The 27,243-nt window shown below is 41.0% G+C and overlaps 1 protein-coding gene across 7 annotated transcripts in view; it reads right to left on the reverse strand.

Annotated features, from left to right (window-relative positions):
* tfap2b (transcription factor AP-2 beta) overlaps nucleotides 1-27,243 on the reverse strand; it is a 69,428-nt gene that overhangs the window by 22,286 nt on the left and 19,899 nt on the right. The window contains exons 4-5 of one of the 7 annotated variants that reach the window (XM_063073239.1): nucleotides 10,652-10,668; nucleotides 9,703-9,711 (exon numbers count right to left, since the gene is read on the reverse strand). The exons of 4 other annotated variants lie outside the window; for them this stretch is intronic. In XM_063073239.1, the coding sequence (XP_062929309.1) occupies nucleotides 9,703-9,711; nucleotides 10,652-10,668 (26 nt within the window). Of the gene's footprint in view, nucleotides 1-965; nucleotides 987-5,384; nucleotides 5,396-7,682; nucleotides 7,689-9,702; nucleotides 9,712-10,651; nucleotides 10,669-27,243 lie in introns of all 7 variants that reach the window. 2 more of the 7 variants (XM_063073246.1, XM_063073224.1) reach the window with 2 other exon arrangements.

A 27,243-nucleotide genomic window follows, 5' to 3' on the forward strand; every position in this document is an offset into this window, starting at 1 on the left:
TACATAAGATAGCTTATATACATAAATTGATTGTATTTCCATAAAGTGACGCTAGGCACAGGAGTATCTGTACATACCGTGATTCTGACAGGAAATGATAAAGTAGTGGTGGTTAAGGGTGTGGAGGGGTGGAGTAGTGAGTTGAGGTGTTGCTCAGCCTTACTGTTTTAGAAACGAACTTTTTTGAGTCTGGGAGCCCTAGCGTAGAAATTACATAGCCTTCTCGCTGATAGGAGTGGGACAAAGAGTCAGTGAGTAGAGAGGCTGGGTTCCTTCATGAGGGATTCTTCAGGAGGATTTAAAACAAACTTTTAAGGGAAGGGTCCTCTCAGTTTTGAACAAAAACGCAGTGCGTATTTTAAGTGCAACAGATCTACGTATGATACAACATTCTGTATTAGAAGCACTCCCAGCCCCATGACCTTTAGATCAAGTATAAGATCATTTCGCAAAATTCCCATTCAGTGTGGGAATTCTAGCATCCACCTAGATTTCAAATATAAACGTTTTTAACAAACTATTGTTGTCAGCACTGCATACCCTGTTTTCCCTCGACTTCAATCAATTAAAATCGCACAACGCTCCCATTATCTGTGTATTGATTGTTCATTGGCCAGACACTGCAGATCATATTCACATCTCTCTGTCGATCCGTATTAGTAGAAAAACACATTTTAAGCACCGTCCATTATCTCCACATTGAAATCAAGAGAGTGTTTTAATGTTAGCTGTAATGTCTCTGCCCAGACAGAAGCTACGGTCCCTGAGTACTATATTAATAGCTCAACAGGGGCTAATACGGAAAATTAGACTTAAACGAGCTCTAGAGATCCCTAAATGAAAGCGTCATTTATCACGCTGGCTACTTTAACTCTCCTCGTTTGCTCTCTCTTCTGGGACCAACTCATTTCCTGTTAAGTAAATTACCTTAAAAACTGCCAGGCAGCTATTCCCACACAAAATACGGCACAATGACTCTTGACCATCTCGTTAACCCCACTTTGGAAACGGAGCTGTTCTACATTTTACAATTAAGTATTAGCAGCACCCTGTTCTCGCTTGGCTAGCACTTTATTTAATTCCAAAAGAATGAAGTCACATATATTTTTCCTGCAACGAAATCTCCCTGAGGTGAATCAGAATCAGGTTTAATATCGCCGGCATATGTCCTGAAAGTTGTTGTTTTGCGGCAGCAGTACATTATAATATAGAAAAATAAAACTGAATTACAATAAGAAGTACATACTGTATATATAAAAAACAAATAGTGCAGAAAGAGAGGGAAAACACTGAGGTAGTGTTCATGGGTTCATTGTCCATTCAGAAATCTGATGGTGGAAGGGAACATTCTTTTCCTGAAATGTTTAATGTGTGTCTTCAGCCTCACGCACCTCCTCCTTGATGGTGGCAGTGAGAAGAGGGCATGTCCTGGGAGATGGGGTCCATAATAATGGATGCTGCATTCTTGAGGAATCGACTTTTGAAGTTGTCCTCGGTGCTGGGGAGGCAAGTGCCCATGTTGGAGCTGGAAGAATTTACCACTTACTACATCTTTCGCTGATCCTGTGTAGTGGCCCCTCCATATCGTACAGCAATGCAACCAGTTAGAATGCTCTCCAGGGTACATTTGTACAGTGAGTGTCTTTGGTGACATACCAATTCTACTCAAACTCCTAATGAAATATAACCACTGCTTTTGTAATTGCATCAATATGTTGGGCCCTTTATTAAACAAGTTTACAAAGATGCTAAATGGGAACAGTACTGTATAACAAACAATAAATATTAAACAAATAGGTAAATTAATTTCCAATGTAGACATATTAAAAATCTGTGTTAAAGAACCACAATAACAACAATGATGAGATTCCATTTCTGGTATTAAAGTTCTCTAAAGATGGTTATTTTACAGTTGACCAATATCAACAACAGCTTTTTTCAATTAATTGTTGAGGTAGTATCTCTATTTTTATCTAGGCAAGTATTTTGGTTTAGGTAATTGATAATTATTATGTAACCTACTATGGAGCTGAGCAATTAGTCATTTCCAAATGTTTGACACCACAAGATTCAAGATTGAAGATCCAAAATTGTTTAATATCATTTCTCATGCACATATGTAAAGGAGAATCAGATAAAGAAAATAATAATAAACACACAATAAATATAAATACATAGAATAGCTTATATGCATAGATTCATACTGGAGAGTTTGTACATAAGGTGACTCTGACAGGAAATGATAAAGTACTGGTGGTTGGGGTATAGTGGGGTGGGTTAGTCAGTGGAGGTGTTGGTCAGCCTTACTGCTTGGGGAAAATAGCTGTGTTTGAGTCTGGTCATCTTGGCTTGGGTGCTAGCAGCCTCCTCCCTGGTGGGAGTGGGACAAACAGTCCATGAGCAGGGTGGGTGCAATCCTTCATGTTGTTACTGGCTGTTTTCTGGCACCTTTCTGTATATACATTCTCGAAGGCAGGTAGGCTAGTGTTGGTGATGCATTGGACAGTTTTGACTACCCACTGAAGAACCTTCGTGTCCACTGCAGTGCAATTTCCATACATGAAAACTGATGGAGTCAAATTACCTCCATTATTAAGATGAAATAGCTATATATTTCCTTGTGCAGTCAAAATACAATAGGATCATTTTCTACTTCGTTGGTGCAGTCTTTCTCACAACCAAACTTCATAGATTTTGGGCACAGCATTGTGGGCAAAGGGCCTGTTTCTATGCTACATTGTTCTATTCTCCATGTGAGTAAAAGTCCCAGAATACTCCGTGCAACTTTAAAGATGGTCACCATTAATGCAATGCTATCCCCAGAATGGGACCGATGTAGTCTTGATCATTATGTAAAGGTTCCATGCTTTCTCTCCAAATGTAGATGTACACATTTAGGGAAAAGGCATTTAGCAGGCTGGCCTTCATCATTAAAGGAGATGGAACATTGCACTGCAATGACTTATGTTTTATTTATTTATTTATTTATTTATTTAATGATCCAGCACGGAACAGGCCCTTCTGGCATAAAGAGCTGCACCCCAATGAACCACACCACCCCTGTAAAACCAGTCTGATGACAGGACAATTTACAATGACCAATTAGCCTACTAAGCGCTATATCTTTGGACCGTGGGAGGAAGCCAGAGCACCTGGAGGAAACCCACACAGTCGCGGGAAGAACGTACAAACCCGTTACAGATAGCACTGGAATTGAACCCCAAAATCTGCAATTGCGCTGCACTATTGACTACGCTACTGAGTCATTGGTGAGGCTGCACGTAGACTACTGTACAGGTTGTTCTGGTCACATTGCTGCAGGGAAAGATGAAGTTAAAGTAGAAAGAGTGCAGAAGAGATGTTGCCAGAACTAGAGGACCTGAGTTATAGGGAGAGATTGGCCGGGCTAGGTCTTTATTTCTAGGAGCATAGGAGAATGAAGGAAAATCATATGGAAATGTTTCAAGCTACGAGAAGCATGAATAAAGTGGATAGTAAAAGTTGTTTCTTCGGGGTATGGGAACACTATGGTCATTGGTTTAGGATGAGAAGGGAACGATTTAAAAGGAACCTGTATGTAGAAGGCTGTGAGAATATGGAATGAGTGTCTGAAGGAAGCGGTTAAGGGGACTATAAGAGTATCATTTCAATTAGCCCTTGAGTAGGTACATGGAAGATCAGGGTTGAAATGGGTAGAACATGGGAAACTGAGACTACCTGGGTGGGCACTGTAGTCAGCATGGACTCATTGCGTCAAAAGGCCTGCATCCACCCTGTATTGCTCCATGATATACTGTGGACATGTCATATAACAAGATTCTTTCATGTCATTTTCAGAACAGCATTGTAAAGGAAAATAAAATAATTTTTACTCTGGATCTGATGAGGCACAGAGGGCACAGTAAGATATATAAAAACAATAAATAAAAATACATAAAATAACATATACATAGATTGATTGTCTGTCCATAAAGTGATGCTAGGCACAGGAATGTCTGTACATAAGGTGACTGACAGGAAATGATAAAGTAGTGGTGGCTGGGGGTGTGGAGGGTGGGTTAGTGGTTGTGCAGGGGTAAGTTAGTAAGTAGAGCTGTTGAGAAGCCTTACTGCTTGGGGAAAGTAACTATTTTTAAGTCTGGTGGTCCTGACGTGGCCTCCTCCCTGATGAAATTGGGACAAACAATCCACAGCAGGGTGGGTGGGATCCTTCTTGATGTTGCTGGCCATTTTATGGCAACACGAGAATCAGCAGCACCAGACTGCAAAGTGTGCGGCAACATTCATGGACTAGTTCATTCTTCTTAAACTTGTTCTTTTCTGTTTCTTTTTTCCATCTGTTTGTGTATCATTTTTCATTGATTCGATCATATTTTTTTGTTCTACTGTGAATGCCCAGAAGAAAATTAAACTCCGGGTCGTATATGGTTAACATAAATGAGGGAGCTATTGTGTATCTGAAATTTAACATGACAGCAACTATGATGGAATGAAAATTTGCCCTTTAACAATGAGAAGTGAAAAATGTATATTCTAACCATGCTTAAAATGAAGAGTCGTCAAACTTATCTGAACAGGAAAAACAACTTAGTCATTATAAGTGTTTCCTTGTACATGTTGGTGCATATGGACACATAGCACCTACTAGAATGTGCAGTGCCCATAAATAAGCATTTGAACCTTCATATTGTGACACAACGTTTGCTAAGACACTACTGCAAACTTCAGCCCATTTCTAACAATAGTTCCAGCGATGATGCTTTATTCCCTTTGAGCTATGAAAAATTGCAGACACTTGCACTTTATACCTGATTACAGAACTTTTCCATGTCTTGATTTTTTTAAGCATTTAATTTACAATCTCTGCTGAGCATTCAACTCTAGAGTGGCTTGCGGATTGGAAAATGACTCCACACACAGTGAGAACTTTACATATAAAAACACATATTATCAGCCCCAGACCTGTAAACTTATCATATACTGAAGGTCATGAGGCAAATTGCTATTTTTTCAACCATTATGGCTCTCTTATGTTCAGCTTCTTTTTCTCAAGCCTATCACCCCTAATGTGGCATAGGCCATTGACAGAAGCTCACCAGAATCCTCTATCCTGTGCTCGGGTGTAGCCCAACATATGTCTTCGAGGTGAAGATCCTTCTTCTCCCAGGGATGAGGTCTTTAGAACTTCTGTCGGCATTTCTGTAGCACAGTTATTTTTTTTTACGAGACTGGCGTTGATAGCCCCATGTCCAACCCTACTCCTTTCGTAGCCAGCTCTTGTTTTGGCCTCAAAACTAAAACTTAGTGTGTTGTGTCATAATTTATGATATTACCCCTGGACCTTTGGTGAATCAACAAAATAGAGTCATAGAGAAGTAGAGCACAGAAATAGGCCCTTCCGACCATCTAGTCCATGCCAAAGCCATCTAAACTGCCTGCTACCATCGACCTACACTATGATCATAGCTCCCCATACCCCTACCACCCATGTACCTATCCAAACTTCTCTTAAACATTGAAATTGAGCTTGCATGCACCACTTGTGCTGGCAGCTTATTCCACACTCTCATAAGCCTTTCAGTGAAGAAGTGTCCCCTCATGTTCCCCTTAAACATTTCACCCTTCACCCTTAACCCACGACCTTTAATTACAGTCCCACCCAACCTCAGTGGAAAAAAACATGTTTGCATTGACCCTATCTATAATACCCCTCATAATTTTGTATACCTCTATCAAATCTCCTCTCAGACTTTGGTGTTTTAACGAATACAGTCCTAACCTATTCAATCTTTCCTTATAACTCAGGTCCTCCAGACCCAGCAACATCCTTGAAAATTTTCTCTGTACTCTTTCAACTTTGTTTACATCTTTCCTGTAGGTAGGTCACCAAAACTGCAGACAATACTCCAAATTAGGCCTCATCAATGTCTTACACAGCTTCAGCATAAGATCCCATCTTCTGCACACAACATATTGATTTATGAAGGCCAATGTGCCAAAAGCTTTCTTTACAACCCTATCTACATGTGATACCACTTTTAACAATTTATGGACCTATGTTCCCAGAGTACTTTGTTCTACCACACATCTCAGTGCCCTGCCGTTCACTGTGTAGGACCTACCCTGCTTGGTCCTACTGAAGTGCTAAACCTCACATTTGTCTGCATTACATTCCATTTCCCCTTTTCAGCCCATTTTTCCAGCTGATGCAGCTCTATCTGCAAGCCTTCCTCACTGTCCACTACACTCCCAGTTTTGGTGTCATTCTCATATTTGCTCATCCAGATCATTGATATGGATGACTAACAACAAAAGACCCAACACTAATCCCTGCAGCATACTACTAGTCAACACAGGCCCCCAGAGAGGCAACCCTCTACTACCACTCTCTAGCTTCTCCCACAAAGCCAACATCTAATCCAATATACTACCTTATCGCGAATGCCAAGCAACTGAACATTCTTGACCAGACTCTCATGTGAGACTTTGTCAAATACCTTACTAGAGTCCACGTAGACAACATTCACTGCCTTGCCTTCATCAACTTCCCTAGTAACATCCTCAAAAAACTCTATAAAATTGGTTAGACATGACCTACCACTCACAATGCCATGCTGATTATCCTTAATTAGTCCATGTCAATTTAAATATTTATATATTCAGTCCCTTAGAATACCTTCCGATAACTTTCCCACAACTGATCTCAGACTCATTGGTCTATAATTTCCTGGTTTCTGTTTAGAGCCTTTTTTCTTTCTTTCTTTCTTTTCATATCTTTTTATTATTATTATTGTCCAAAATTAACAAGAGTACATTGAAGTAGGCAACACTTACAATGTCTCAAGAAAAAAAAACATTGTTTCAAAGATTGAAAAAATTTTGGTGACAAAAAGAAGAAAAAAACCCCTATTAAGCAAGAAAAAGTGAGGAAAAAAAAACCATTAGGTGTTCAACCCCGGAGCCCTGCGTCATACAAAAAGCTTCTAAAAGAAAATCAAACCGTCAGCAAGAAAAAAAAATACACTAAAAATTTACAATTAGATCGTGGAAGAAGAGCCTTTTTTAAACAGCGAACAACATTAGCTATCCTGCAATCCTCTGGTACCTCTCCTGTTGCAAAGGATGTTTTAAATATCTCTGCTAGGGCCCCAGCAATTTCTGCACTTGCCTCCCATAGAGTCCGAAGGAACAACTTGTCAGGCCCTGGGGATTTATCAAGGTAGAAAACACCTCCTCCTCTGTAATCTGTAGAGGGTCTATGAATTTGATGCCACTTTGCCTCACTTCTATAGACTCTGTATCCATCTCCTGAGTAAATACAGATGCAGCGAATTCATTTAAGATCTTCTGCATCTGTTTTTGGCTCCATACATGGATTACCGTTCTGGTCTCCCAGAAGACCAATTTTGTCCCTTGCAATCCTTTTGCTCTTAACATATTTGTAGAATCCCTTAGGATTCTCCTTCACCTTTTCTGCTACAACAATTTCAAACCTTCTTTTAGCCTCACAAACAACAGGAATTCTGCAGATGCTGGAAATTCAAGCAACTTTGATGTGTGTTCCTTCTTTTAGCCTTCCTGGTTTCTTTCTTAAGAGTTATCTTGCATTTCTTGTACTTCATAAGCACCTCATTTGTTCCTATTTGCCTATATCTGCTATGCTCTTCCTTTTTTCTCTTAACCAGGGCCTGAATATCTCTTGACATCCAAGGTTCCCTACTTGTTATCTTTACAACAATCTACAAATTCTCATCCTCCTTGTCAAATTCATTTCTGTCCAGCTCCTTCATGTTCTCTGTAATCTTCTCCAGCCCCATGATATTTTGCAATATTAGTGCAGTCGGCCCTGTGTATCTGCGGGTTTCGCATCTGCGGATTCAACCAACTGTGGATCGAAAATACTTGAAAAAAATATTCCAGCAAGTTCCAAAAAGCAAAATTTGAATTTGCCGCGCGCTGAGCACTACGCTGAATCCACGCGAATCAAGTGATGTGTAGGCATACCCTGCGATAGCCTCCCACCATTTCACAGATCCTCAGTCTCTCTCCAGCACTCGTTGTTTGAGCATTGTTCGCCTTCTGTCTCGTAGTTTGCTACTTGTGTTGTGAGTGAGCGGAAGGAGCTTAAGGCTAGTAAGGGATGGCTGGCTAACTATGTAAAGTGCTACAGCCTCAAGAACTTAAAGATCACGGGAGAATCGACATCGGCTGATGTCGAGGCATCATCAGCGTTCCCGGAAGAGCTACGATGGTTGCGTCTGTACTGAACATGTACAGACTTCTTTTTCTTGTCATTATTCGCTAAACAATACAGTATAACAACTATTTACATAACATTTACATTGTATTTGGTATTATAAGTAATCTAGAGATGATTTAAAGTATATGTGAGGATGTGCGTAGGGTATATGCAAATACTACGCCATTTTATATAAGGGACTTGAGCATCCACTGATTTTGGTATCCGCGGAGGGTCCTGGAACCAATCCCCCATGGATACCAAGGGACGACTGTATTCTTCCTATAATCATCTCTTAATGATTCTCAAATCCACCGTCTTCTGGACTTTGTTTAGCCCTTCAGATGCCAAAGCCCGTAGTTTTGAAAATCCCTCCCTGCGTATTTCAGCTTCCTCAACTCTATTCTCTTTTTCAAGTCGCTCTTTATAATGTACTCAATGCATGAGGTTAGATCTTCGAACTTCAAACCTCCCCATATATGTAGTGATATGTTGTGCGTTATATTCTTCTGTAGTACTGAGACATTTTGTTAATTCGAAGGCATTATAAAAATACATGATATTGCTGCTACAAAGTATTATAATACACTGACTATAATGATAGAACATAAAACATAAAACATTACAGCACAGAACAGGTCCACACAGTTGGATTAGCTACCTTCCCAATGAAGAGCAATGAAAGAAAACTAAATTTACAGACAGCACAGTTCCATAAAAACAAGGCTGTAATGTTAAGACTTTATAAGGCAATGGTGAGGTCTCACTTTGAACACTGTGAGTAGTTTTGGGCCCCTTATCTAAAAAAGGTTTGTGAGGGTTCAGAGGGGGTTTACGAGAATGGTTCCGGGGATGTAATATTTGTTGAACAAGGAACGCTTGATGGCTTTGGGCCTCTACTCACTGGAATTCAGAAGAATGAGGGGGGATCTCATTGAAGCCTATCAAAATGTTGGAAGGCTGCGATGGAGTGGATGCAGAGGGAATGCTTCCTATGGTGGGGGTGTCTAGGACCAAAAGGCACAGCCTCAGAATAGAGGGGCATCCATTTAGAACAGAGATGAGGGGGTATTTCTTAACCCAGAGGGTGGTGAATCTGTGGAATTTGTTGCTACAGGTGGCTGTCGAGGCCATGTCATGGGATATATTCAAGGCAGAGGTTGATAAATTCTTTATTAGTCAGGGTATGAAAGGCTATGGGGAGAAGGCTGGAGACTGGGACTGAGAGGGAAATGCATCAGCCATGGTGACATGATGGAGCAAATGGCCTATTTCTAATCCTATATCTTATGGTCTTTGGAGACAGCAAGATAGTGTAAAGAACATAGAGCATAGAACAGTACAGTACAGTACAGACCCATTGGCCTACGATCAAGTGCCAAACTTTTAACCTATTGTAAGGTCAATGAAACCCTTCCCTCCTAAATAACCCTTCAATTTTCTATCATCCATATACCATGAACAATGCCACGCTACTATTTTTTTAGTTTGTTTTGCTCTCTTTTTGAACAACTTATTAATTTGATTTTATATACATTATATATTTCTTATTGTAATTTGTAGTTTTTTTATTATTATGTTTACAATGTACTGCTGCTGCAAAACAACAAATTTCATAACGTATGCCACTGTTATTAAACCTGATTCAGGTTCTGATTCTAATTCTGATTCTGAGGTAAGAGTTTTATATGCTTTAACATCTTACAGATCTTCATATTTGAATGGCTTTTGCGAGAGCAATCCATAAACTATTCACTCTGAGTCCATTCTCCATAGGTATATACGTTGCTGTGCTTTGACTGTTTATCTGTGTTTTTTTTCAGAAAATATATAATGGATTCTGTCTCAAAAACTTCCAAAGACTGAACATTCCATGTTCCATGAATCTTCCATATAAGAAAATTTACCTATGCACCCCTCATTCTACAAATGATTTGTTATTAACAGTTGCCTTCCAGTAGAATCAATCTTTCCTATTCACTCAATAAATTAGTTCAAGTAAATTTTTCATCTTCGCTTAATCCAGTGAAAGTAAGTTATTTTGACAAAGTCCTTGAGAGGCTTGACTGGCAGCTGCAATTCTGAAAGAATTTTAGCAAAATGAAGAGGTGCCATATATCTGTACCACATTGTTTTCACGAGATTTTTGTGGAGCTTCTAATGAACCACTTGGACATGCATAATTCCAGTGCCCCATCTCACCTCTCCAATATTTTGAGTTCCTTGATGAAAGTAGTTTCCATCCCGGATTCCCGGGAAATCCATATAAATATACTATTGATATTTCCATATTGCAAAGGGGAAACTACACATTGTATTCTAACAGAGACCTAATAAATGTTTATACAAACTTATCACTCCTTTATTCTGTATTGTGTGCCTTATTTTAGAGAGGGGACAAGGCAGGTTTACCAGAATGGTGCCTGGACCTGACAATATGCCTTCTGAGGATAGGTTGAGCAAGCTGGGGCTTTTGCCTTTGGAGCAAAGGAGGATGAGAGGTGACTTGATAAGAGGTGTACAAGATGATGAGAGCCATAGATAGCGTGCACAGCCAGAGACATGTTCCCAGGGTGGAATACAAGGGACACCATCTTGAGGTGTTTGGAAGGAAGTATAAGAAAATGTCAGGGGAAAGTATTTTGCACAGAGGGTGGTGGGTGTGTGGAACGCGCTACCAGGGGTGGTGGTGGAGGCAAATACATGAGGGGCATTTAACGAATTCTTAGATAGGCACGTGGATGATGGAAAAATGGAGGGCTATGTAGGAAGGAAGGGTTAGATTGATCTTAGAACAGGTTAAAAAATTGTGGGCTGAAGGGCCTGTACTGTGCTGTAATGTTCTAAGATCTATGTTCTATTATATTGAGGCCCTTCTGGCTTAAATAACAGTATTGGCAATTGCAGAGGATTGCGTCTGAGAACTCCAGATCTCTTCTTTTGACTGCATGTATTCGTTTTGTGTTTGTCCTCTCATTATGCAGTACTTCATATGTATTTCTTCTGACATCTGTCTGCCATTCTGTTCAACATCTGTCTGCTTTTCTTATCAACTATCTTTGTTTCCGCTGCTAAATCTCCTACTTACATGTTGCCCGCAAGCTCTGAATTGAACAGTGGGAGGCTTACACGATTTCAATGTGAAAATAGATGCTTTGGAGGCAGCACACACATAAAATGCAGTAGGAACTCAGTAAGTCAGGCAGCATCTATGGAGAGGAGTAAACAGTTGATGTTTTAGGTTGAGACTCTTCATCAAGATTGGATAGGAAGGGGCAGGGGCTAGAATAAGAAGATAGGGGAATGGAAGGTATACGAATTGGCAGGTGATAGGTGAGAGCTGCCCAGGAGGAAGGTGAGGTTGATAGGGAAAAGGGGATGATGTAAGAAGCTGGGAAGAGATCAGTGGAAAGGGCTGAAGAAGGAATATGATTTCTTCCACCTATCACTTGCCAGCTTCTTCACGCCCCCCCCCACACTTACCCACCTTCCCCCTCATTCGGTCTCACCTATCACCTGCCAGCTGGTATTCCTCCCCACCATATTATTCTGGCCTCTCCCCCTTCCTGATGAAAGGCCTCATCCTGAAAATGTGTTGCTCTCCATAGATATTGCCTGACCTGCTGAATTCCTCCAGCATTTTGTGTGTGCTGCTCCGGATTTTCAGCATCTGCAGAATCCCTTGTGTTTATGCTTTGGCGGCGCATTGTGGGATTAATCTTCAGCTCACTGCACAGATATTGGGTGAGTGCCGGCTTTAGGGATTAAGGGTGCTCGCCAAACATGGATCATTAGTATTTTGCATTTGCTCATGCTGAGCAGCCATTTCCGGAACTCCTGGGTAACTTGCCTTCCTTCTGCAGATCAGGCGCAGGCACAGTTTCACTGAAGCTCAGCTGGCACGAGCGCTTTGCAGCCCCAGCAATCCGGGTTCAACCCCACCGCTGCCCGTAAGGAGTTCCTCAATTCTACTGATGCCTGCACGGGTTTCCTACCGAATTCCAAAGACATACAGACCATAAAACCATAAAACGTAGGAGCAGAATTAGGCCATTTAGCCCATCAAGTCTGCTCTGTAAAGATCAGGCTGCAGATCAGGGTTAGTAGATAGGGTGCACGTTATGTTGACGCTGGAAGCGTGGCGACACTTGCATGCTGCCCCCAGTTAACGCAAAAGGTGCATTTCACTGTATCATTCAATGTTTCTATGTACTTGTGGCAAATAAAGCTAGTCTGTAATCTTTAATTTAATCAAACCTAGCACGTGAAGCAAAATGCATTTTCATTGAAGCCAGAGAAAAACTGGGTGTCCGGTGTGTGGACATACTGGGAGAGGCTGAGGTATCAAAGAACTACGCTGTAGAGATGATTCTGTCTTGTCCTTGGTTTTTGGTCTGTCCAGCAGAAAGAAAATAGCAAGGCCTCTTCTGCTGAGACAGTGGGACTGAAATGACCAAATGTCAGGGAGCATTTGCAAATACCTGAACACAAGTCTACAAAATGTAGTGAATGCAGCCCAGTCTATCAGAGGCAAAACCGTCCCTACCACAGAAGATATCTACACTGAGCTCTGCCCCAAAAACGCAGTATCTATCATCAAAGATCCTCACCATCCTGGCCAAGTCCTCTCCTCTTTACTACCCTCCAGCAGGAGGTTCAGGAGCCTTAGGTCCCAAACCACTAGGTTCAGGAACAGTTATCATCCTCCAACCATCAATCTCTTGAACTGGGTGGATAATTTCACTAACTTCAACTCTGAACTGATTTCACAACCTACAGACTCACTTTCAAGGACTCTTTACAATTCGGGTTCTCAGAATTAATTTTTATCTGCACAGCTTGTCTTATCTGCACATTACTTGCCTGTCACCCTTTGTCTGTTTCTGTACATGTTTTCATAGTGCTCTACTTTATTTGTTCATTTTTCCCGTAAATGTCTGCATGAAAATAAATCACAAAGTATTATGCGGTGTCATATAGACACTTTGACAACAAATGTACTTTGAAAACAGAACTTTGATGTGACCAGAACAACAAAGAGAAAGAAATAGTCAAGAGTACATTTGTGGACTGTATCACATATTGTAACTTATTACGATTGGGAGATGGACTGGAGACGATAGCTTCAACAAGGTTTGTAGGAATGGTTTGGGAGCAGGACTGAAACTAGAAGGCCCAGTATGGTGGGGGTAGGCACAGACAACTGGTGGAAAAGATAATGAAGATGGGCAAGAGAACAAAACTTTTAAGTGGATGGAAAGAGGAGAGAGAGCATAGGTGGAATTATTAGAAATAATAAGAGTGCTAAAGCATGTAGCAAAATCAAAAAGAATGTAGCAGAATCAAACTGGCTTTAATGGTGATTTTCATTTCCACAGATATTGAAATGAGCAATTCACACTTAGACCATAAGACCATAAGATATGGGAGCAGAATTAGGCCATTTGCTCCATCATGGCTGACTTATTATCCCTCTCAACCTCATTCTCCTGCCTTCTCCCTGTAACCTTTGATGTCCTGATTAATCAAGAACATATTAACACCTGCTTTAAATATAACCAATTACTTGGCCTGCACAGACATCTCTGACAACGAATTCCACAGATTCACCACCCTCTGGCTAAAGAAATTTTTTCTCATCTCTGTTCTAAATCGGCATCCCTCAATTCCGACACAGTACCCTTTAGGCGTAGACTACCCCACTATTGGAAACATACACTCCACCTCCACTCTAAACAAACCTTTCAATATTCAATAGGTTCCAATAAGATTCCTCCTCCCTTCCCCCCCCCCCCATACTCCTGCGACTGCATGGCCAGTGCCATCAAATGCACCTCACAGTCTAACCCGTTCATTCCTAGGATTATTCTTGTGAACCTCCTCTGGCCCCTCTCCAATGTCAGCACATCCTTTCTTAGATGAGGGGCCCAAAACTGCCCACAATACTCCAAAGTGCGGTCTGACCAATGCCTCATAAAGTCTCGGCATTACATCTTTGTTTTTTGTATTCTATTCCTCTCAAAAGGAATGCTAACATTGCATTTTGCCTTCCTTACCTCTGAATCAACCTGTAAGTTAACCTTTAGGGAATCCTGCATGAGGACTCCCAACTCCTTTTGCACAACTGATTTTTGAATTTTCTCCCCATTTAGAAAACAGTCTACACCTTTATTCCTTCTACCCAAAGTGCCTGACCACACACTTCCCTGCACTATATTCCATTTGCCACTTTCCCCTTTCCCCCAGTCTGTCTAAGTCCTTCTGCAGACACCCTGCTTCCTCAACACTACCTGCCCCTCCACCAACCTTCATATCATCCACAAACTTGGCCACAAAGCCATCAATTCCTTCATCCAAATCATTGACATATAACGTGAAAAGAAACGGTCCCAACAGCAACCACAGTGACACAGCACTGTAGGGTAATGTAATGTGTGGCAGATGAAAATTATCGTTCATAATAGAAACTTTTCCACATAATTGACAAACACTGTCGTTGAGTTGTTGTGTTCACTTTAAGAAACGGTGTCTGACGTAATGACATCAGTGTAAGGCGACCGCTTTTGATTTGTTGTAACGGAAGTAAAGGGCCGCAGCTCTTTCTAAGCACATAAAACAACTGTCACATGTTTTATTCAGAAAATTCTACACCACTAGTCATGGGCAGCCAAATAGAAAAGGCCCCCCTTATTCCCACTCTTTACCTCCTGCAAATCAGCCAATCTTCTGTCCATGCTTGTACCATTGCTGTAATACCATGGGCTCTTTTCTTGTTAAGCAGCCTCATGTGCGACATCTTGTCAAAGGCCTTCTGAAAGTCCAAGTGACCAGTATCCACTGACTCTCCTTTGTCTATTGTGCCTGTTATTTCCTCAAAGAATTCCAACAGTTTTGTCAGGCAAGATTTCCCTACTGAAAACCACGCTGACTTAGGCCTATTTTATCATGTGCCTCCAAGTACCCCAAAACCTCATCCCTAATAATAGTCTCCAACATATTTCCAATCACTGAAATCAGGCTAACTGGCCTATAATTTATTTCTTCTGCCTCCCTCCCTTCTGTAGGAGTAGAGTGACATTTGCAATTTTCTCGTCCTCTGGAACCGTTCCAGAAACTAGTGATTCTTGAAAAGTCATTACTAGTACCCTCGCAGTCTCTTCAACTGCCTCTTTCATAACACTGTGGTATAGTCCATCTGGTCCAGGTGACCTATCTACCTTCAGACATTTCAATGTCCCATGCACCTTCTCCTTAATAATAATGACACTTACTTTTGCCCCCCTGACACTCTCATATTTCAGGCATTCTGCTAATGCCTTCCACAGTGAATACTGATGCAAATACTTATTCATTTCAACTACCGTTATTATTAAGTTCAACCACCATTTCTTTGTCCCCCATCACTACTCCTTCAGCATCATTTTCCAGTGGCCCGATATCCACTCTCGTCTCCCTTCTACTCTTTATGTATCTGACAAAAAACTTTTTGTATCCTCTCTTACATTATTGGCTCACTTACATTCATATTTTATATTTTCTCTCTATATAACTTTTTTAATTGCCTTATGGTAGTTTTTAAAAGCTTCCCAATCCTCTACCTTCCTATTATTTTTTGCTCTATTATATACACTTTCTTTTGCTTTTATGCTGCCTTCAACTTCCCTTGTCATCCGCGGTTGTCTGATCCTTCCTTTAGAGTACTTCTTCATCTTGGATTGTATTTTTCCTGGACCTTTCAAATTTCCCCCAGAAACTCCAACCATTGCTGTTCTGCTGTCATCCCTGCTCGTGTTCCCTTCCATTCAACTTTAGCCAGCACCCCTCTCATATCCCTGTAATTCTCTTTACTCCACTGCAATAATGATACATCCAATTTTAGCTTCTCCTCACACTGCAGGGTGAATTCTGTCATATTATGATCACTGCCTCTTAAGGGTTCCTTTACCTTATGCTTCCTAATCAAATCTGAGTCATTACATAGCACTCAATCCAGAATTGCCATTCCCCTAGTGGGCTCAACCACAAGCTGCTTTAAAAAGCCATCTCATTGGCATTTACAAAATCGCTCACTTGGGGTCCAGCACCATCCTGATTTTCCCAATCACCTGCATATTGAAATTCCCCATGATTATCACAACATTGCCCTTTTTACTTGCCTTTTCTATTTCTCATTGTAATTTGTAGCCCACATCCTGTCTTCTGTTCAGAGGCCTGTATAAAATTCCCATTCAGGATCTTTTCACCCTTGCAGTTTCTTAACTCTACCCACAAGGATTCTACATTTTCCAACCTTATGTCACCTCTTTCTAAGGATTTGATTTCATTTTTTACTATCAGAGCCACCCCAACCCCTCTGCCTACCTGCCTATGCTTTTGATACAATGTATATCCCTGGGTATTAAGCTACCAACTATGATCTTTTCGCCACAACTCAGTGATGCCCACAACGGCATACCTGTCAATCCCTAACCGCACTACAAGATCATCTACCTTATTCCATATAGAGCATGCAACGAAATATAATACCATCAGGCCTGTATCAGTCACCCTTTTTTTATTTTGGCCCCCTGTTACACTTCAACTCATCCCACTGACTATAATTTTGCCCTGTCATCTGCCTGTCCTTCCTCACAGTCTCACTACACACTGCATCTATTTGTATACCAGCTTCCCATCGTCAGCCCATTCAGAAACTGTTCTACAGAATTGACAAACACCATTCCCCCGGCCCCCAGCTCCATTCCCCCAGCCAAATTAGTTTAAAACCTCCCCAACTCCTCTAACAAACCTGCCTGCAAGGATATTGGTCTCCCAAGGGTTCAGGTGTAACCGTCCCTTTTGAACAGGTCAGAAGAAATCCCAATGGTTCATAAATGTTAAGCCCTGCTCCCTGCATCAGTTCCTCTGGCACACATATATCTGCCAAATCATCCTATTCTTACCCCCACTGGCATGTAGCACAGGTAGTAATCCAGGGTTACCTACCCTGGAGGTCCTGCTTTTCAGCTTTCTGCCTAACTTTCTACGTTCTCTCTTCAGTAGCTCCTCCCTTTTCCAACTTATATCATGGGTAACAATACGTGCCATGATTTCCGGTTGTCTACACTTCCCCTTTTGAATGCCGTGGATGCAGTATGAGATATCCCTGACCCTGGCACTCTGGAGGCAACATACCATCTGGCTGTCTCCTTCATGTCCACAGAATCTGCCGTATGGACACCCCTATCCCTACTATCTTCTTGCCCCTTCCCTTCTGGGCCACATAATTAGACTCAGTACCAGAGACCCGGTTGCTGCTGATGTTATTGTTTGGTGGTGGAAAAGACCATTAGGGTTAAGTATGAAGGTAGTACATGATGGAAGATTATTTAAGAAGTGGTAAATGCTAAATGGACATGTTATGGGTGGAAATGAGGATGTGAAAATTGTAAGTTTCGTGCAGACTCCCTGTCAGCAGAGACAAAGTTCAGAATATACAAATGCAGGGAATTGACAGACATGTCGCAGAATTAAAGCAATACACATCAAAGTTGCTGGTGAACACAGCAGGCCAGGCAGCATCTCTAGGAAGAGGTACAGTTGACGTTTCGGGCTGAGACCCTTCGTCAGGACTAACTGAAGGAAGAGTTAGTAAGAGATTTGAAAGTGGAAGGGGGAGGAGGAGATCCAATCACCTGTCCAGCTCTTGGCTCCATCCCTCCCCCTCCTGTCTTCTCCTATCATTTTGGATTTTCCCCTCCCCCCTCCCACTTTCAAATCTCTTACTAGCTCTTCCTTCAGTTAGTCCTGACGAAGGGTCTTGGCCCGAAACGTCGACTGTACCTCTTCCTAGAGATGCTGCCTGGCCTGCTGCATTCACCAGCAACTTTGATGTGTGTTGCTTGAATTTCCAGCATCTGCAGTATTCCTCGTGTGTGTGTGTGTGTGTGTGTGTGTGTGTGTGTGTGTGTGTGTGTGTGTCACAGAATTAATGTAGTTTTAATGGGTGATATTCAATTCCATAGATATTAGAGATTAGAAAATTACATATAAATTTGTTTACTGCAACGTAATCACATTATATAAAAACATAAACTGAAAACAGGTGGAAAAAGCTGTGCGTCCAGATTACAATATACAGAGACTGGAAGCCAGAAAACTACCTTCAGGAGGAAGATGCTGCGCTGTTGGATCTATTGTAAATTTCCTTGCTTGCATCGGAAATGTTTTGATTTTTTCAAAACATTCAGAGCCATTTTCAGCGACAAAATGTACTAAGATTGTCTTGTTGTCATGTCTTGTGTTTCTGTGATATCATTCTGGAGGAACATTGTATCATTTCTTCATGCATGCATTACTAAATGACAATAAAAGAGGACTGCGTGTCCTCATAATCTAATCTAATCTAAGATGACCTTCAAAAACAAACTGTAAAGACTTATAAAATTTATACATGTGTTACAATCACAGTACATTAGGGGAAATTAGTAGACAGGACCATATTCGGCCACTTGTAAATCAGTAACAGTGATGTGGTAGATGAAAGTGCAGAAATAATTGGCATTGAGTATTATTTTGTGTGAAAGGTTCAGCAGAATGTTCCTCACTACGGGATCAGCAGTGGAAAGCGTGAGCAGTTACAAGTTCTTGGGTATGAATATGTCTGAAGATCAGTCCTGGGCCCAACATATTTGGAACATTTTACTCAGTTATGGTCACCTCATCATAGGAAGGATGAGGAAGATTTAGAGAGGGTGCAGAGACTTACCAGGATGCTGCCTAGGTTACAGAGCGTGTCTTATGAGGATAGGTGGAGTGAGCTAGAGCTTCTCTCTTTGGAGTGGAGGATGTGAAGTGACTTGGTAGAGGTGTACAAGATGATAAGAGGCATAGGTCAAGTGGACAGCCAGAGACATTTTCCCAGGACCAAAATGGCTAATACCAGGGAACATACTTTAAAAGTGATTGGAGGAGGGATGCCAGAGATAAGCTCTTTGCACAAAGAGTAGTGAGAGTGTAGAATGCGCTGCCAGTGATGGTGGTAGAGGCAGATACATTATGGGCAATTAAGACATTCTTTGGTAGGCACATAGATGACAGGAAAATGGAGGGCTATGTAGGAGGGAAGGATGAGATTGATCTTAGAGTAGGTTAAAAGGTTGGCACAATGTTGTGGGCCAAAGGACCTGTGTGCTCTACTGTAGTGTCTTATGTTCTAGGTCCTGTATTCTATGATCTATGTTCCATGTTCAATGTTCTATGATCTATGTTTTATGTTAACTCATCAACCTGAAGCAATAACTTTGTTTCTCTCTCCAGTGGTTTTATCCATCCTGCTTTACAACATCTTGTGCTTTCATTAAAGTAATTTTAAACTAGGATGAGACTTTAAAAATACATTAGAGAAAATAAGAATAGCAAATAAAATAATGACATTAAAGAGAGAACCAGATAGTTTCCATCACTGGGATTCAAAGGCACGAGTGGAATGTATTGAGGATGAGGATGTATATATACAAAATTAAATAGGTAGCACATAAAGAAAGCTAAAAAGAAAAAAATAGTGAGGTTCTATACATTGGGTTCATTGTCCATTGAGAAGTCTGATGGCAGAGGGGAAGAAGCTGTTCCTGAAACATTGAGTGGTCTCTTTAGCCTCCTGTACCTGCAATGAGAAGAGGGCATGTCCTGGGAGACAGGGGTCCTTAGTGATGAACGCCTTTTGTAGATGTCCTCAATGGTGGGGAGGCCAGTGCCGATAGTTGTGATTGCAACTTTCTGCAGCTTTTTCCAATCCTGTGCAGTGGCCCCTCCATAGCAGATCGTATGCAAACAGTTAAAATGCTTTCAATGGCTCATCTGTAGAACATTGCTAGTGCCTTTCGTGACATATCAAGTATCCTCAAACTCCTAATGAAATACAGTCACTGTTGTACCTTCTTTATAATTGCATCAATACTGTATGTTGGGCCTGATGAATCTTCAGAGATGTTCAGGGAACTATGGATCAGTTTGATGACATAACTTTTGTTGAATCCATTATTAACCATGAAGTGAATCAACACCTTGAAAACTGTAAGCCAGGCTGAATTTGTAAACAGCAGGTCATGCCTGATGAATGTGATTAAAATTTTTTAAAGGCAACTAAAATAGTGGATAAGGGAGTTTGTTTCTAGAAGACATTTTTGGGAGTACATAAATCAGACTGTCAACTAAAGATGAAATGAATGCAAATGTTTGGCCTACTCCAGAAAATGGCGTGTGTTAGGAGACAAAAAGACGTGATAGAAGGAGAGGTTTCTAATTTGCAGCATACAACTAGTAGCATATTTGGGCTTTATATTAGGGCTTCAAGAACAGACTCCTTTTATGAGCAACGTAACTGATGAGAGAGAAAGCCATATATCCAAGATGTCCACTTATATATAGAAAGATGTCCACTTATATATAGAAGAGTAGCTTTATAAATAGTGTGTAAGAAAGCATCAGTTGAAAGGACCAAATTTTGGCAAATGCATTTCAAACCGAACAAATTTGAAGTCATCCACTTTGATCCTAAACATGATATGATCGTCTCCAATAAATGATGAAAATCTAGAGGAAATGGGATGCCCAAAGGCATTCATTTCCCTATATATGGCAAGGAGCCGTGCAGGAGTGAGACAGATCTGCTGGCTGAGTGGTGTTGCAACAACAATCTTGTACTCAGCATCAGAGAGACCTAGGGACTGATTATGGACTTCATGAACAGGCATTCAGGAGAAGACTGGCCAGTCCTCATTGGAAAGAGTGAGCACCTTCAGGTTTCTGGGTGTCAACATCTCAGAGGATCTAGTACATTGAAGAAGGCACACCAGCGGCTATAATTTATTAAGAGGTTGAGGAAAATCGGTGTGTCACCAAAGACTCTTGCAAATTTCTACAGATGTACAGTGGAGATCATTCTGACTGGTTGCGTCACAACCTGGTATGGAGGCTCCAGTGCACGGGATCACAAGAGGCTGCAGAGGGACGTAGACGCACTAGCTTCATGACAGGCATGACACTCCATGCCAATGAGGACATCTTCAAAAGGCACTGACTCAAGAAAGTGGCATATATCACGAAGGCCCCTCACCATCTGGGACATGCCCTCTTCTTGTCACCGCCATCGGGGAGGAGGTGTAGAGTATGAAGTACACAAGAGTTGTTTTAGGAACAGCTTCTTCAAACTGTCCAAGAGGTCATGAACATTAACTCACTATTTATATTTTGCAATTCTAACGATTTCTTTTTGTATCATATTGTCATTTTTATGTCTTGTACTGTTGCCAAAAAACAACAAATTTCACAATGTATCAGTATTAACGAACATGATTCTGATTCTGATATATTGACATAAAGCCAAAAGCAATCATGATTTTCAAACCATAAGACCATAATATATAGGAGCAGAATTAGGCCATTTGTCCCATCAAGTCTGCTGTGCTATTCCATCGTGGCTAATTTAGTATCCTTCTCAAACCTATTCTCCTGCCTTCTCCACATAACCTTTGACATCCTAACTAATCAAGAACCTATCATCCCCCACTTTAAATATACCCAATAATTTGGCCTCCACAACCGTTTGTGGCAATGAATTCCACAGATTCACCACCCTCTGGCTAAAGAAATTCTTTCACATCTCTGTTGTAAAGGGTTGTCCTTCTATTTTGACACCATGCCCTCCAGTCCTATGCTCCCCACTATAGGAAACATCCTCTCCACATCTACTCTATCTAGGCGTTTCAATATTCAACATATTTCAATGAGATCCCCCTCATTCTTAGCAAGAAGCCTGAAGAATACAAGGCTGATTATACAAAGGGTTGAGTATGGCTGAACAAAGCTTTGGTTAGGTTACACCTAATGAAATGTGAACAGATCTGTCTAGCACACATAAAGAAGAAAATATTAGCTTTAGAGAAAATGTAGCATAGACTTACAAGTTACACCTGAGCTCCGAAGTCATAATTATAAAGAAAGCTTAGAATTTCAGGTTCACCTTCTCTGGAATGTAGAAATTTAAGAAGTGACCTAATCAGTTTCAAATTGTCTTTTTAAACCAATAGAGTACTTAAACCAAATCTCATTCCGCTGTCTGTCCGCTTTCAGAGTGGGAAGCATTTTTATAAATCTCATTCCGTTGGCTGACTGTTCTCAGACTGAGAAGCATTTTTATAAATCTCATTCTGCTGTCTGACTGTTCTCAGATTGAGAAGCATTTTTATAAATCTCGTTCCGTTGGCTGACTGTTCTCAGACTGAGAAGCTTTTATGTAAATTTCATTCCACTGTCTGGCTGCTCTCAGCGTGGGAAGTATTTTTATAAAAATTAGAACCAGCTCTCTTTGGAGTGAAGTTTGAAAATACTGTACTTCTGCATGCAAAATGTTACAGTTCTCTTCTCCAAATGGTACAGATGCTAGGTTTTCTGTTACTTTCAAATCCACCATGATACAAACATATTCACATTCATGATAGGCACAGACATATGCAGACATATTGGAAAAGGGCAAGTGACATCATGAAGGAGTCTCTCCACCCTGCTCATGGACTGTTTGTCCCACGCTTATCAGAGAGGAGGCTATGTAGCATCCACATCTGGACCCACCAGACTCAAAAACAGTTACTTTCCCCAAGCCGTAAGGCTGATCAACACCTCCACCCACTATCCCACCCCTCCACACCCCCAACCAACACTACTTTATCATTTCCTGTCGGAGTGGCCTTATGTACAGACACTCCTGTGCCCAGCATCACTATAAGGACATACAATCAATGTATGTATATAAGCTACCTTATGTATTTATATTTATTGTGTTTTTTAATATTGTGTTCTTTATCTTAGTGTGCTTATTATATGCTGCATTGGATCTGATAACAATAATTTCATTCTTCTTTACACTACAGGAAGTGACTTTAAACAATCTTGAATCTTGAATGAAGAAGTTTGAAACAGGATGGCCATTGAATACCAAATGCACAATCCACATCCCTAATAATCTTGAATTTTGAATCTTAGTTAAAGATGATAAGTAACATGTTCTATTTCTTATGTTCTTATGTAATATGGGCAAAGGCAATTCTGTCATCACTTAACCATAATCCTATTGAATACCGAGATGGACTTGAGGTGCCACGTGACGCAATCCTTTTTGTCAGTCATTTTGACCAAGCACTTTTTCCATGTGGAAAATGTATTACCAGCTTATCACCTGAAGACAGGCTCAACCTTACATTTTCCCCATTTCCATGATTATTGCCTTTTTACAGACTGAGAATAAAAGCATTCCCCTCTCTGTAGTACACCCACTTCAGCTTGTTTCCAGCATTTTCTGAAAATGAATAAACAGTCAAAATTTTGCACTGAGACCCTTCATCAGAACTGACTAGTCCTGACTGAGGGTCTTGTCCGAAGACGTCAACTGTTTATTCCCCTCTGTGGATGCTGTCTGAAGTGCTGAGTTCCTCCAGCGTTTTGTGTGTGTTGCTCTAGATTTCCAGCATCTGCTGAATCCCTTGAATCCAGCATTTTCTACCACCTTGCTTCATGTCAAATCTTTTTTTTTTATTTTTGAGCTATCTTTCTACTTTCTCTTATATTATTGTATTCCATGCCACTGGACCCTGGCCTTGATCTGTCAAGGACTGTGTGGAGGCTGCCTGTGCATCATCCTCTTCACGTTAAACAAAGTCACAGACAGTTATTCTGAATCAGAATCAGGTTTATTATCACAGGCTATGTTGTGAAATTTGTTGTTTAGTGGCAGCAGCACAGTGCAATACATAATAATAATATAACTATAAATTACAATAATAATTATGTGTAAAATATAAATTAAATAAGTCGTGCAAAAAGAGAGAAAAAAGTGAGGTAGTGTTCGTGAGTTGGTTCATTAATCTGTTCAGAGATCTGATGGCAGAGGGAAAGAAGCCATTCCTGAAAGGTTGAGTTTGTGCCTTCAGGCTTCTGTACCTCCCCCTTGATAGCAACAGTGGCAAGTTCTGGATGTTGAGGGTCTTTTATGATGTGCTGCAATTTGGAGGCATCTTGAATGCTGGGGAGGCTCCAGTAATGGATCACCCCTTCGGAGAACATTACACCCGGATCTACTGCTACTAATGCTATATTATTGGTCTTTATTGTTCCCATTCAACAAGCCTCTTCCATACAAATGGAATGCATTCCAAAGTCCGTGCCTGCAGAGAAGATTCATCAGGATGCTCCATGAGATGGAGTGTTTCAGTTATGAGGAGAGACTGCAGAATGGAGAGGCAGGCTCCATTTTTCCTGGAGTGGACGAGGTTAAGTGGAGACCGGATCACGGTTTACGCAGTAGTGAAGGCTGCAGGAAACCTTTTCACATGTCAGAGATAAATAAAACCAGCAGTTAGAGATGCAGGGTTAGGGATAAATGTTTCAAAGGGGATCCATCATTAAGGACCCTCATCACCCAGGATATGCCAATTCCCATTGCGACCATTGAGGAGGAGGTACAGGATCCTGAATGTTTTAGGAACAGCTTCGTCCCCTCGGCCATCAGGTTTCTGAATCCGTGTTTTTTGTTCCAATTTTGCACTACCTATTTAATTTAATTTTATGTATATTTCTTTTTGTCATTTATAGTTGTTTATTACTATGTAATGCAGTGTGTTGGCCACATGGCCAAGTGGTTAAGGCATTCGTCTAGTGATCTGGAGGTCGCTAGTTCGAGCCTCAGCTGTGGCAGCATGTTTGTGTCCTTCAGCAAGGCACTTAACCACACATTGCTCTAGTGTCTGTGCGAGGAGTGGCCCCCCACACAGACTTCCAATCTGTGCCTTGTAAGGCATGAAAATGCCCAACGCAGGCCTCTCACGGTCTGAGTTGATGTTCCCTCCCTCTCCAATGCATTGTACTGCTGCTGCAAAACAACAAATTTCATGACATATGTTAGTGATATTAAACCTGATTCTGATCTGAGGGCAAAGATTTCTTTTTGATACCTGGAATACACTTGAGTATTTTGATGAGCATTTGAGTCACCGAGGCTTAGAAGCCTTTCAGCGAAATAGCAGAAGATGGGATAATACAGATGGGTTCCCAGATGGTTGGTGTGGATGTGAATAACCTATCTCCACAATGTGTGATTCCATGGCTTTATGATTCTACTCACTTTATCTATCTAATCTCCAGCAAAATACCATCAAACACAACCTGCCTTTCACAAGCTGGTGCTGATTGAACTCAGCCCATTACTTTCTTACACTTGTCTTAAGAGTGAAGGTTCAATATTGTTTAATGTCATTTCCAGCACACAAGTGTAAAGGAGACAAAATAAGAGCTGGGGTTCTCAGAGAAGAACTTCCAACCTTTGTAGTGAATGGCTAAAGATGGGTGGTGTTCTTGCATCCACCAATATGTCCCCTGCCTAATGGGTGGGGATTAGAACAGCCATTTGTCTACTCCTCTGTCTATTGATGCAAATTGGACATTCCATTGAAAATTTATGAACTCCATGCCATTTATTCTCAGAAGTTAATAACAGAAGTCAATTTCTAATCTGCCTTAATTTTCCCAGGTGAATTTCTGTGCTATCCATTCCAAGACATTTAAAAATAAGTCACTGTTTATATTTATGCCACTTCCTAGTGCTTCAACATTTGTTTTCATCTTACGCAGCTCTCATCGTATTGAGCCCCACTTTGTGTTTTATATCCAGTGTCGTTGTTGGCTTTCATTTTGGAGATTCAGATTAAGGTTTGGGGGTTCCTTTTAGGGTGTGGAATTTTGCTCCCTCTCTCTCTCCCTCTTCTCTCTCTCTCACTCTCTCTGTCTCTTCCTCTCCCTCACCCTGTCACTCTCTCTCCCTCTCTCTCTCCCTCTCCTTCACCTACTCCCTTTCCCACTCCCACTCCCTCTCTCTTCCCTTATCCCTCTTCCTCTGATTCCCTCTCCTTCTCCCCTATATCTCACTGTTTCCCTCTCTATCCTCTCTCTTTCTCTTCCTCTCTCTCTCTCTCCCCCTCTCTCTTTCTTTTCTTCCCCTCTCTCTTGCTTCCTCTATCATTTAGAATTTCTTTAGCAGAGGATGGTGAATCTGTGAAATTCATTGCTACAGACAGTGGAGGGAAAGTCAAAGCAGAGGCTGACTGGTTCTTAAATAGTAAGTGCATCAAATATCATGGAGACAGGGGAAAAGAAAGGGATTGAGAGGGAGGGATTGGCAGAGCAGACTCAATCAGCTGAATGGCCTAATTTTGCTCCTATGTTTTGGTCTTAAAGTCTATCTCTCTCTTTCTATACTTTGAGCAATGACAGATCCTGCAGACTTGTTCCCTAATTCCAGGTTTCTATGAAGATTTAGGAATACCTCTAATTTAGTGCAAGGATTCCACTTACTCATGTCCCCTTTCTGAGTGGTTTCATGGAACTTTTCCCCTATCTGCTAAATAAAAGTGGACCTAACACCGTGAAGGACAGTCCTACCAAGCATAGGATTTAACTCATTCTTATTGATCAGAAACTGCACATTTCTACATGGATTATTAATGGTTATTGTTAAGTTTACATGGCAGAGTAACTTTCCAGGAAAGTCGATAACATAATTAAGCAGAGCCTTTATAAGACTGACTGGAGGCACCTTAGGGAAACCATGTTTACCCAAATACCCATCATCTTAATGTTGTCCAAGCCTGAAATATAAACCATTTAATACTGTGTCCTGTGTAAATCTTGAATTGCATGCATTTCAAGTTTTACACAGATTTGCACAGATTCAAGATTTGCATTTATCTTTTAGTCCCTTTGTTTTTACAGGATTACAGTATTACAGTCCATTTCAGGAAGTTAAGATGTAGGAGCGGAATTAAGCCATTCAGACCATCGAGTCTGCTCTGCCATTCCATTACAGCTGATTTACTATCCCACTCAAACCCATTCTCCAGCCTTCTCTCCCTAACCTTTTATGCCGTGACTAATCAAAAACACATCAACCTCTGCTTTAAATATGCCATGTGACTTGG

Source organism: Mobula hypostoma, chromosome 2, assembly GCF_963921235.1.
Source record: "Mobula hypostoma chromosome 2, sMobHyp1.1, whole genome shotgun sequence".
Classification (NCBI taxonomy): Eukaryota; Metazoa; Chordata; class Chondrichthyes; order Myliobatiformes; family Myliobatidae; genus Mobula; species Mobula hypostoma.